Source organism: Choloepus didactylus, chromosome 23, assembly GCF_015220235.1.
Source record: "Choloepus didactylus isolate mChoDid1 chromosome 23, mChoDid1.pri, whole genome shotgun sequence".
NCBI lineage: Eukaryota > Metazoa > Chordata > Mammalia > Pilosa > Megalonychidae > Choloepus > Choloepus didactylus.
Window position 1 is genome coordinate 26624802 of NC_051329.1, and position 13440 is coordinate 26638241.

The following is a 13440-nucleotide window of genomic DNA, read 5'->3' on the forward strand; positions in this document are numbered from 1 at the left end:
TGGCAGCGCATACTATTTAATTTTCCATTTTGAAAAAACCAGACTTTCTTGAACCAAAGGGATATTGTCCTTAGTGACAGATACGCTGAATTTCCAAAATGTTCAAAAGCATAGTTGTGTGAAGCATGCTAATAGCTTAAAAAGGGAAAATCACTCAGATCGGTAAAGGTGATTTTACTGAAAATCTCTACTTGCTAGGGCCTATAAGAAATATACACATAAGAAATAGTCCCTACCTTATATTTTATGATGTAATTAGGAATCTGAATTATAAACATATGAGAAAATTGGAGACCAGCATACCAATTATGTAAATAAGTGTTAAATTATGAAGTATAGTGCTGTGTTTTTTTTAATTAAATTCAGTTTTATTGAGATATATTCACATACCATACAGTCATCCATGGTATACAATCAACTGTTCACAGTACCATCATATCGTTATGCATTCATCACCGCAATCTATTTCTGAACATTTTCCTTACATCAGAAAGACTCAGAATAGGAATAAAAAATAAAAGTAAAAAAGAATACCCAGATCACTCCCCCATCCCACCCTATTTTTCATTTAGTTTTTGTCCCCATTTTTGTACTCATCCATCCATACACTAGATAAAGGGAGTGCGATCCACAGGGTTTTCACAATCACACTGTCACCCCTAGTAATCTACATTGTTATATAATTGTCTTCAGGAGTCCAGAGTTCTGGTTGGAGTTTGATAGTTTCAGGTATTTACTTCTAGCTATTCCAATACATTAAATCCTAAGAGGTGTTATCTATATAGTGCGTAAGAATGTCCGCCAGAGTGACTTCTCGACTCCATTTGAAATCTCTCAGCCACTAAACTATTTTGTCTCATTTTGCATCCCCCTTTTGGTCAAGAAGATACTCTCAATCCCACGATGCCAGGTCCACATTCATCCCCGGGAGTCATATTCTGCATTGCCAGGGAGATTTACAACCCTGGGAGTCGGGTCCCATGTAGAGGGGAGGGCAGCGAGTTCACCTCTCGAGTTGGCTCAGTTAGAGAGAGAGAGGGCCACATCTGAGCAACAAAGAGGTACTCGGGGAGACTCTTAGGCACAGTTATGTGCAAGTCTAGCCTCTCCTTTGCAGTAATGAGCTTCATAAGGGCAAGTCCCATGATAGAGGGCTCAAGTGCTGTGCGTTTTTGAAGATGAGAGGACTCGGTAAGCGTTATGGAGGTTGGGGAGAGAGACGTTATGAAGAAAAGTAGACAGGGACTGGATAGGTCAGGACACACGGGGTCAGGGGACAACATGACAGCGGCATGGAGGAAGGGCCTGAGATTGGTGTGCTTGCAGGTTTTGGTTGAGGCTGGTTGTGGTAAAGGAGTAAACAAGAAGAACCAGGTCAGACCTTGAAAGTCAGAGTTGATCAGATGGGGAATAACATGTGGAAAGCCCTATTTTAGGAAGATGGGTCCGTTGGATCAAAGGAAGTAAGTTTGGGGAGGAGAAGATGGGTACAGATGTCTAAATCCAGGGGATAAGAGCCTGGGCTATTATGGCAGCAGTGAGGTAACACAGGAAGGGTTAAATCCAAGACGCATTTAGGAAGAAGGCAGAACTTGATGACAAGTGGAATATATAAGGGAAGAAACAGCAGGAAGGATAAAAGATGACTCTGTGGTTCGTTGCCTGGGGTATTTGTGGTGTCCCTGAAAAAAAAAGTTCAAGTCAACAAACCAAGCTCTTCTTCCCAGGGGTGCATCTGTGTTATACCTTTTGGACTTGGACTGAACTTTAATCAAGGTGTTCCAGTTGTCTGTTGCCGTATATCAAGCCATCCCAAGACCTAGTGGTTTAAAATAGTGACAGTGTATCATTTCTCCCAATTCGGTGGGTTGGCTGTTTCACTTGGGCTCAGTCAGGTGGGTGAATTCAGCTAGGAGCCCTGCTGGGGCTGGAACTTCCAAGGTGGCCTCAGGCCTCTAGCCAGGTGACCTCTCTTTCCAGCAGGATATTCATTCTTATATGGTGCTGGCTTCCAAGAGACAGCAGTGGAAGCTGTCAGTCCTCGTAAGGTATGAAGCCCACCACATTCTCTTGGGCAGAGCAGCTTTCAAGCCCAGCCTAAATACAAAAGGGAGGGGATATGGATTCCAAATCTTGAAGTGGGAGGAATTGCTTGGGGCCTTTGGAGACTATCTGCCACATTAAATCGCCGGAGATTAAGTTTCAGAGAAGGGACTCCCACTAGGAGGGAACTGCTTTGGTGTGTCAGTGTCATTTGGGGGGTCAGGATCCTTAGGAAATCTTACTACCTTCCCCTAAAGGTTACGTTTCATGGAGGAGAAAATGATGTGCTTATTTATTTCCTTGGGGAAGTTGGTATCAGACTCAGAGGCATGAGCATGGCTGTTGGAAGAATCAGGGTGACTGAAATGGAGAATTTATGTTTACAAATAAAGTTACAGGGGTAGGGTGAGGACATAAAGTGATAAGGACTTGAACCAAGATGGCAGCTGTCAGATTTAGAACGGAAGTTACAGAAGAACAGGACAGGTGCCGGGTGCTCACGGTCACAGGCTAAGTGTGGGCGAATGACATTTAACCCATCAGTACTCAGAAAAAAGTATTATAAACGATTGGTCCTCATCTTTCCATAGGAATGCCACCCCTCGCACACTTAGTTCTGGTTTCCGTGGAGTGTAGAAGTCTCCTACTGAGGCACCCTGGGGCAGAAGATGGTACTGACACATGAGTTAAATTACATTTAAAATACGCAAGGAGTTGCATCATTTCTGAAGAAGCAGATTTTACTTATAAGAAATAATAAAAGGAGTTCTGCAAAGCCAGAACAGGAGTTTTCTAAAACTCAGGAAAAGTACTTTACCTCTAGTTTCATAAAGCAAGTATCCCACATCTGCTCAGGGCACTGGAATAGAAAATGCAGTAATAGTAGTGGATTCTTATGTGAATTACCACCTGACAATTTATATTCAAGACAAACTTTTAGGGTGATGGAAGTACCTTCTGTCTTTGACAAGAATTGTTTGGTTACCAGGAATAGAACTTATTTAAGCTAACTTGAGCAAAAGGGATTTAGTGGAGGTCTATTAGGGATATAGCACAGAACCCAATCCCCGTCTCTAGAACAAAAGCACCTGCTCTCACCATCTCTTTCTCTGGGGCCACACAGTCTCCCATCTGCCTCTCTATCAACATAGCATCAGTTCTTCTTTGTAGACCAGCAGAATCGGCTCAGTCATCACCTCACGTGGCCTAAACATGGTTGATTGCCTCAACCTCTACTTGACATGTCCCTACATGTCCATTGACCACAGTTCACTAACTGGAATCTCAATTCCAGATTCCTGCAAGAGAGAATCTGGTGGCCCCAGCATGAGTCAGTTGTGGCCAGAGGATGGGGTCCCTTGGCCTGTCCCCAACCAGCAACAGTTATGGGAGCAGATTCTCTGTAAAGGTGCTGAGGGCAGTCGACGGGCCTCGGGGAAGGGCTGTCAGCCTGTAGGCCCCAGGGACATGTGTGTACCCCTTCACAATAAGACTGCAGTTACATTCAAAAGTATCGGAGTTCAGTCAGCCTGCCAGGTTGCTGCCCAGCAGTTCCTTGTGATGGTCAAAGAACAGTAGTTCTGAGTTAATCAGAATGGAACATCTCCCCTTCACCCACCTCTAAAGTTTTTATCTCAAGTCAGGAACTCTGAGCATCTGAAGAGAATGTTGGTAATTAGCTGTCATGGGTTTTAAAGCCTCAACTATGATAAACAAGGGGCCCGTTTGTATTTTAAGATGATTTTTTTTAAAAATTGAAAGTGATGAAGCCTTTTTGGTAAGAGAAAAAAATGCAAAACCAAGCCACAAGGACATTAAAGTGGCCTTGAAAGTGAAAAAGAATTTGAGAACAAATATCCTTTTTCAAATGGACTTTTCCTCCCTGCTTCTGGGAAGAGGCAAGGGTGGGCCACGGTCTGGAAATCCACTCAGCTGACCAGTAATGCTTTTGAAGACTACATGACGTGTCTCCTCTGGCGAGACTTCGAGCCACACTTTCCAGGACGAGTCAGAGGGCAGCGGCTCCCCTCCGAGGCTAACCGCTCTCTCAGAGGTGTCCCTTGTGATGCCCAGAGCATGAAGGAAGGATCATGTTTGAGAATTCAGTCTTTAATCTCAGGGAGTCACTTTTTTGTCCAGTTCCCCAAACTGGCCCTATAAGAAAGGGGGGAGGGACACCAAAGAACAAAGCCATGGTTGAGAATCTGCAGCCCTGGAGCTAACCCCTGCTCTCCAGTTCCCTTGGGTATGTCCCCATGCAAGCCTTGCTAAACTGTGGTTTCTTCTTTGTCAAATAGGAATAATATCATCTGTCCGGCTCTGAGCTTCATGTGAGATGCCTTATGGGAAATTATACTGTATGCTATGCAGATGTAGGAGATTCTTATTTTAATATCAGGGATCAAACACTGTTTTCTGAGGTGGCTGCCTTCGGTTTTGTCTTTTAATTCAATGCTATTTTACTTTTATATTACTCAGCAATTTGTTTTTATTTTGTGGTGAATGATAAAAGCCTTATTTTTTATAAAGATGTATTATGTTTATTCAGGCCTTATTATCCTGCCAGGCCTTATGGTATTGATTTTACTTATATTGTCTCCTTTTAATTCTCACCAGAACCCTTTGAGTCATGTACTGTTCCTCATTCACCTGCTGGAGAAACTGGGCTTAGAAAGGCCATGATGAAGGGCCCAGAACTCGCCCTAGGTCTGTCTGACCCCAAAGCCCATATCTGTGGTCACTGCAGTGCTGGGTGCTCCTGGACAAATGGTGGGTCCATCAGGGCCCTTCAGGACATTGCCAAGTCCAGAAAGTGAGCAAGCAATACCTACCCCTGGGCTACCATATGAGTGGCAGGATGTGGGGACATAAAGGCCTGTCCTCTTTCAGAAATGGTTTACTCTTATTTTCCATCCAGTTCTAATAAGCTCAATAGTTTTGTGCTAGACCTAAGAAGCAGCAAATTAAGAAGAGGATAAGCAAAGACTACAGGCCCTGGCAGTAGTAAGAACCAGATGCTCTCTAAGACACCTTCAGTTTTAATGTTCTAAGTTTTCAACAGCTTTGATGGCAACCCAAGAGACAGAGTAACTGTTAAAGTCAGACCTAAGAATATTAAAAAAAAAAAAAGCACACCAGCTTGGGACCATTTGGTGAAATACATTCAATGACCTCAAGTCACCAAGAAAAAATTTAAGTAGGTTAAATAATGTTAAATTTAAGAAATATATGATGCATTTTAGAAAGCTTTCATCTGAAAGATTAAAGTAAAATTTTTAAGTTTAGAGTTCATGGTAAACTTTATGGTAAACCCAGTTATCTGGAATGGTATTTCTAGATAGTCAAAGAGGGCAGTGAGCAGGTGTTCCAAACCAAGGGTTACCAGCTTTAAGTGGCTGTTGTTCTGCGTTCACTTCTAGTCCGCCCTGTGCCCTCAGTGCTGCCTAAGAAGTACCTTGACCCACTCACCCATGGTTTCCGCTGGCAACATGGGGCAGGCTTGTTCCTGCAGCACATAGTCACAGAGCACCTGCTGTGAGATGGGAGCATCTGGGGATACAGTGATGTGCCAGAGACACAGTCCTACCCTCAAATTGTTCCTGAGTAAATCAGGGAGACACATAAACAGGTGTTTAGAATCAAGTGCATCTTAGGCTGCTTTAGGACCACACAGCAGGGGCATATAACCCTTCACTGAGATGACTTGATTGCAGCCTTGTGAGAGACCCTGGAGCAGAGGACCCGGCTAACAGGGATGGAGATGGATAGGGATGGGACTTCCCAGGGGAAATGATGCTCAGGTCGACATCTCAAATAGGGAAGAGTATTCCAGGCAAAGGGAATAGCATATGCAAAATCCCAGAGGCCAGAGAGCAAGGTGCAGTTGGCAAACTTGTAAGTACACCATAATTTAATTTGACTTTAGAATGGTTTTTTTACTTGCCTGGCTGCTAAAACAAATACCATGCAATTGATTGGGCTTAACAAAAGGAATTTATTGGCTCACAGTTTCAGAAGCTGGAAGGCTTTGCTTCCTCCTGAGGTTGGTGTCTTCTGGTGGGCCCTCCTGAGGTTGGTGTCTTCTGGTGGGCCGGCAATCTTTGGGGTTCCTTGGCTTTTCTGTCACATGGCAATGCACATGGTAGCATCTTCTCCTTTTTCTGGGTTCTGTTGTCTTCTGGCTTCTGGCTGCTCCCTGTGACTTCTCTCTCTGTGAAGGACGTCAGCCATCTTGGATTAAGGCCCACCCTCCTTCAGTTTGGGCACACTTTAACTAATAACATCTTCAAAGTCCTAGTAACAAATGGGCTCACATCCGCAGGACCAGGAGTTGGGACCTGAACCTGCCTTTTGTGGGGGACAGGATTCCATCCCCACTGTAAGGAATGTGAGCCACGGGTAGAGAGAGGTCCTATAGGCCAGGGAGGGGAAGAGGAAGCACAGACTAGGCAGAGTCTCGGGTACCATGTGAAAAAGTTTGGACTTTATCCTGAGGGGCAACCAAGGAGCTTTGACAGGTTTTAGGCAGGACCCTGCATACCTCTCCAGCTGCTGCTGCTCTTCCCTCCCCTGTCACTGGCCATTCTCACTTCCTTTTTGTTCCTTCATACATACAAGGCCAAGGTCATTCTTGCCTTGGCCTTTGCACTTGCCATTCCTTCTTCCTGGAATGTACTATAAAAAGATTATTCTGGTTGCAGTGTGCTAACTAGAGTTGAGTAGAGTAGGCTTGGCAACTGGGAGATGGAATAGGGGGGCTGATGCCATGGTCTAAGTGGAAGAGGATGTGGCCTGAACTGGGGAAATGGCAGTGTGGATGGTGAGGCATGAGATATTTAGGAGATAGAATTGGCAGTGTTTGGCAAGTGATTGAGTTGGTCAGTAAGGATGATACCCCAGGTGTCTGGTCTGGTGTTCAAATGGATTAGGGCATCAGCAGGGCACAGTCTGGTTCCCAGTTATGCACCTCACTGTGTATCTAGGGACCTCACTGGAACATGAGCTGCCTAGATTTGCTCACCAAATTGTTGTGAGTAAAGCTTATAGGTTCCAGCTGCATTAATGATTTATGTCTAATCTTAGCATTTAGGATCATGTGCCTTGGGTACTCTATAAATTAATGCATAATAACATGCTTACTTGTGAGCATAATGGAATAAATGAGACAAACATCTGAGTAAATGGTTGAGATGATCGTGATCAAACAGTTCTTATTAAGAACCATTAAGCACATGAGTTGGGTTTCCAGATGCAAGGTCCCTTTAACAACATCGGCTTATATCATATGCCCCTGACTGGAGATGCCTAACTCACTGCAGTTGTTTCAACCTGAAAACCCAGACATTCCCAAGCCAGGCCCCCGCTGAACGCTGGACTCCTACTGCCTAAACCTATTCTGTTTACATTCACTCCTATAGAGATTTGGTTTGTTTCTGAAAGACGCATTTTAGCGTTTGTGTGGTGAGCCACATCTGTTATATTTGAACCATGTGTGACGCAAGGGAGACGGGTAACCACTTGGCTTAGCAGGGGAAGGGCAACCCTTTGGGTTAGCCAGAATACTTCCTGCCAATTTAAAATGAGCTGGTTTGATGGTGGCAGAAATAAAAAAAAAAAAAAATGTGTGTATACATATACATATATATTTTTATGTACCCAAAAGACTAGTGTGAATATAAAACTTACTAAACTGGACCATGCTGCTTTCTAGTCTTAGACATAAAGGGACCATGCTATCTAAGAGTCTATATGGCTGTCAATTTGAAATTGAGTAATATACAACTTTTAACTGACCTAGAAGTGCTTACAGGACCAGGTTTCATTCATGTCTTGTTATATCTTAACTTATCTAAACTATGAGGTGCCAAACAGAGAAAGTAGGGAAAGGGCTTCAACTGATAGTGGAGTGATCCATAAATTAATAACACAGATGGAAAACTAAGGTTTGGAGAGGTTGATTTGTCCATGCCCTTCATTCAGTAAATATATATTTAATATTTCATAGGTATATTAGTTATCTACTGCTGCATAACAAATTATCCCTAAAATTAGTGGTTTATAACAACACATTTATTGTCTCGCCTTTCTGTGGATCAGGAACCTGGGTGTGCCCAACTGAGTTCTTTGCTCTAGAATCTCCCACAAGGCTGCAGTCAAGGTGTCAGCAAGGGCTGGGGTCTCATCTGAAGGAACTCTGGGAAAGGACCCACTTCCAAGCTCACCTAGTTTTTGGCAGGATTCAGTTCCTCGTGGACTGTTGGACTGAGAGCCTCAGTTTCTTGCTGGACTGTTGATTGGAGGCCACACTCGATTCCTTGCCACATGGACTCTCTGACATAGATTGCATCATGCAATACTTCATAGAAGTGTACAAGTGGAGAAGGCAAGAGAGTCAGCTGCCAACATAGAAGTCACAACCTCTTGTACTGTAATCATGGAAGTGACAGTCCATCAACTTTGCCATATTCCATTGGTCAGAACTTACTAATCCCAACCACAGTCAAGGGGAGGGGCCACACAAGGCCATGAATAACAGGAGATAGAGATCATTGAGAGCCATCTTTGAAAGCTGCCTACCACAGTGGGCCCATAGAGTCAGGTTTCTTTAATCTCAGATGCAGCTTTTGCTACTAGACCAAACAATCTGATTGTGTGACTGTGAAACACGAATGTGCCCACTGTGGGAGGCTGAATAATGGCCCCCAAAGATGGCTACATCGTACTCCCTGGAATCTGTGAAGCTGTCACTTTACATGGCAAGGGGAACTTTGCAGATGCAATTAAATTGAGGATCTTGAGATGGGGAGATTACCCTGAATTATCCAGGTGGACCCAATGTAATCCCAAGGGAGGCAGGAAGATTGGAGTCAGAAAAGGTGATGTGATGCTGGAAGCAGAGGTTGGAACGATGCAGCCACAAGCCAAGGAATGTGGAAAAGGCAAGGAACTGGATTCTCCCCTAGAGCCTCCAGAAGAAGTGCAGCTCTACTGACACCTTGATTTTAGACCCGTCAGACCCATTTACGACTTCTGACTTCCAGAACTGTAAGAAAATAAATTCATGTTGTTCTAAGCCACTAAGTTTGTAGTAATTTGTGGCAGCAACATTAGGATACTCGTTCACTCACCAAAAGACCTTGGGGAAACCCACTTGTGAAGCCTTTTAAAGAAAGAGGGGTTTAGATGCAAGGCATAGGATGATGGGCTTCCAAGGGCTTTTTCTACCCTCCAGTGACTCTGGAACATAATCTACCGTTATATTGTAGCTTCACTATTTTTAGTAGATTGTTCCTAGCTCCTTCAATACTAAATCCTATCAATATTGGACAGTTAAGTTTTTGCTTAGGGTAAGTTAAAGGTGAACCTGCATTTCACATACTCTTCAAAGTAAAATGAAACCATAGTTTTTGGCATAGGACCCTAAGGCTTCCATTTTTAAAGCTGATTGCTTGTTATTTATTTGTACTTTAGGAGTGGAATTGTTGGCTGAAATGAAAGTACCTGGCACAGAGTTTTTCCCTCTTGGTGTTCACAGCCAGATGTTGTGAAATTCTTTTGTTTTTCTTTTTTCTCCAGTGCCTGGAAACCTTGGCTGCTACAAGGATCATGGAAACCCACCTCCTCTAACTGGCACCAGTAAAACATCTAACAAACTTACCATACAAACCTGCATCAGTTTTTGTCGGAGTCAGAGGTTCAAGGTAATATCTGTGTAGCTATGCCCTTTTAGTTGTTAATAACTACAGAAAAAGATAAAGAAGTAAATGTATTCTGCTAAGAAAACTAAAAAATATATGTAAGTTAAAAAAAAAAAAAAACTGTCAAGTCACGCAACTCTGCTTTTCTTCTGCCAAGGAGAAGTTGGAGGAAGAGTGAAGCTTGGGATTCAGGAGTGTGAGGGAGCACTGGGAGAAAAGGGAGGATAATCTCTAATATCTACATCCTCATCTGGCCTCTGACATAGTTATTTACTTCCTATGCCCTTAAAAATTATGAGCAGGGACCTCTCTGGCTTCACAACGGACCTGAGAATATGCCAAAGTAGGGGTTATTTCTTGATGCACTAAGGGGCACTAGCCTGGACACCAGTCCAAAACATTTTCTTTTCCTCCTATCCATTCCTATATCTGAAATTAATTCCTTTCATTAAACCTTTCATTTTCATTAAGGTTAAATTATGCTATTATTTGTTAAATATATATATATGTAAATACTCTTTTTCCTTCCTTCCCTCCTTTCCTCCCTAATAATTCAATCAAAAAGCCATTAAGCAGACCTGAGCTAGGAGGGGTAGCCTGGCAGGGTTCAGGGTCCCCATCAGGCCCCTAGAGGGCTGAGCGGGGCAGGTTGCCCAGTTTGGTCAAGGAATTGTTCCATGCAAAGGAATGGAGCACATGAGTAAATATAAAATATATGAAGTGTAATGGAGCCAGTTTTCTCACTGTTGGAAAAGGGAGTTACCAATATGGAAGCAGAGAAAGCAGGAATGAAGTCTGTAGTTTTGGATAGGGACTGAAGTTATTAGTGTCAGTGTCGATGTATATATACACAGATAGATATAGATATAAATGTAAATGTGTTTATGTGTGTATCTGTGTATGTATGTATATTCGCATGTATATTTCTTAGCTCTGTCTACCGCCACAACCTGGGACAGCAATACGCTGATAGCAGTGAGCGTACCTAGCACCCAGATCTTGGTTTCTAAATACTATTCTTAACTAAAAAGAACTAGGGCTCCTTGGAGGAAAGTGGCTGATTCTAGGATTGGTTCTGGGAAAGTGCAATGTAAGCCTGGAACATCCTGTGCAAGAAAGTAGGGAATGATAGGGATATGTCAAAAGGACACAGGAGCCAGCTTAAAGAGGCTCCCACCTCCAAATCTGACACATAATTTGAGCTTCAAAACACATAATGATAGTAATAAATATTCCCAACTGAATAAAAGAAGAATAAAAAATTCCATGCCAATATAAATCAATAAATGAATTAATAAATGAGAGAAAAAGCATTTCCTCACAGTAGAACACCAACTAATAAGTGTAGAAGAAATGACAGAATTAGAAAATTTACCATTTGGCAACCACCATTGTAATAATCCAGGGGAAAAATATCAATGAATATGTAAATATCCCAGTCCTTATTCATTAGTGCACGAAGTTGCATGAGGAATGGAATATATACATAGCCTCAAAGATCTTCCCACAAAATACTTATTAACCATGAATGGAAAACAAGTAATTCTTCAGTGGAGAAAACTAGCATGTACTCGCCTACTAAAGTTATCAAAGTTAATATCCCCACTGATGGGGCAAATAGACATTGTATGCCACCTGATGGGATTCATGACAAGAGTACAATATCACTTTGGTAATATTTCTGCCAAGAGTGCATAATCTGAATCTAATCATGAGGAAACATCTGACAAGCCCAAAATAAGGGATTTTCTGCAAATGACTGGACTTTTCTTCAGAAATGTTAAGGTCACAAAGGTCAAGAAAGGACTGATGAACTACTCCAGATTGAAGGACATTGAAGACACCTGACAAATAAGTACAAGTGTGATCTTGAATTGGATCTTTTTTATGCAAAGGATATTATTGAAGCAATTGTCAACTTGGTTGGGTCTCTGGATGAAGAGTATAGGGAAATTCTTTGTACTGTTCTTGCAGCTTTTCTCTAAGTTTGAAATTTTTCAGAATAAAAATTCAGAAAAAGCACTTTGGAAAATATAACACCCATTTATGTATGATAAAAGTCCTCAGCAAATTAAGAATAGAAGAGAACTTCTTCAACTCGAATAAGATCATCAATGAAAAATCTACAGCTAACCTCGTACTCAGTGCTGAAAGGCTCACTGTTTCTATGTAAGATCAGAAACAGACAAGGGTGCCCATTCTCAGCCTTTCTATTCGACATTGTACTGGAGGCCCTTGCTAATGAAATAAGACAAGAAAAAGAAATAAAAGGCATATAGGTTGGAAAGAAATAAGTAAAACTTTATTTTTAGACAACTTGATCCTCTATGTAGATAATCCAAGAAATCTACAAAAATGCTGCTAGAACTAATAAGAAAATTTAGCCTGGTTGCAGATTATAAGGTCACTATATGAAAACAGATGGATTTCTGTATGCTAGCAGTGAACTATTAGAAAATGAAAATTTTAAATCCCATTCACAATAGCACAAAAACCTTAAGAATGAATTTTACAAAAGATGTTAGAGACCTGTGTGCTGAAAACTATAAAACATTGCAAAGGGAAATTAAAGAAGACCTAAATAAATGGAGATACAAACCTTGTTCATGGATTGGAAGATTAAATATTGTTGAGAAGTCAGTTCTTCCCAAAAATTGTTCCATAGATTCCATGCAATCCCAATCAAAATCAGAGAAGACTTTTTGGAAGAAAAAAAAAATTGATCCTAAAAATTCATATGGAAAGGTAAAGGACCTAGAAGAGCCAAAATAATTTTGAAAAAGGTCAAGGATTAGAAGACTTATCCTGCCTCAGATCAAAACTTTCCATAAAGCTGCAATAATCAAGAGAGTGGTGTTGACATAGAATAGTCATATAGATCAGGAGTCAGCAAACAATGGTTCATGGGTCAAATTCTCTCACCCACCTATGTTTGTAAATAAAGTTTTATGGGAACATAACCACATCTGTTCATTTACATATTGTCTGGCTGCTTTCGTGCTACAACAGCAAAGTTGAGTAGTTGTGATAGAGATATTTACTACCTGACAAATTTTAGAAAAAGTTTTCTGACCCCTGTTATAGATCAATGAAACAGAGTAGAGAATCCAGAAATAGACCCACGCTTAGATGGACTTTTGATTTTCGACAAAGGTGCCAAGGTATTCAATGGGGGATAAGACTTCTTTCAATGAATGGTTCTGGGAACAACAGGTGATCTTTATGAAGAAAAATGAACCTCTATCTTCTCCTCATACCATAAACAAAAATTAACTTGAAATTAGACTACTAAAAAAAAACACAAAAACTATGGTAGTAGTATTAAGGTAGATATATAGTCCAATGGAATAGAATTCAGAGTCTTGAAATAAATATATACACTTATGATCAATTAATTTTTCACAAGGGTGTCAAGATGGGGAATGTCTTTTCAACAGATAGCGCCGGGACAACGGAATATCTGCATGCAAAAGAATGAAATTGAACCCCATATACAAAACCTCATATAAAAAAATTAACTCAAAATGGATCAAAGGCCTAAATCTAAGAGTTAAATCTATAAAATTCCTAGAAGGAAACAGGTATAAATCTGTATGACCCTGATTAGACAGCAGTTTCTTAGTTAATGATACCAAAAGCACAAGCAATCAAAGAAAATAAAACAGATAAATTGGATTTCATCAAAATTAGAAACTTGTAT

The 13440-nt window shown here is 41.4% G+C and overlaps 1 protein-coding gene across 1 annotated transcript in view; it reads left to right on the plus strand.

Moving 5' to 3' along the window:
* KREMEN1 (kringle containing transmembrane protein 1) overlaps positions 1-13440 on the plus strand; it is a 60631-nt gene that overhangs the window by 27913 nt on the left and 19278 nt on the right. Inside the window, exon 4 of the mRNA XM_037816875.1 lies at positions 9619-9743. Coding sequence (XP_037672803.1) covers positions 9619-9743 — 125 coding nt within the window. The remainder of the gene's footprint in view (positions 1-9618; positions 9744-13440) is intronic.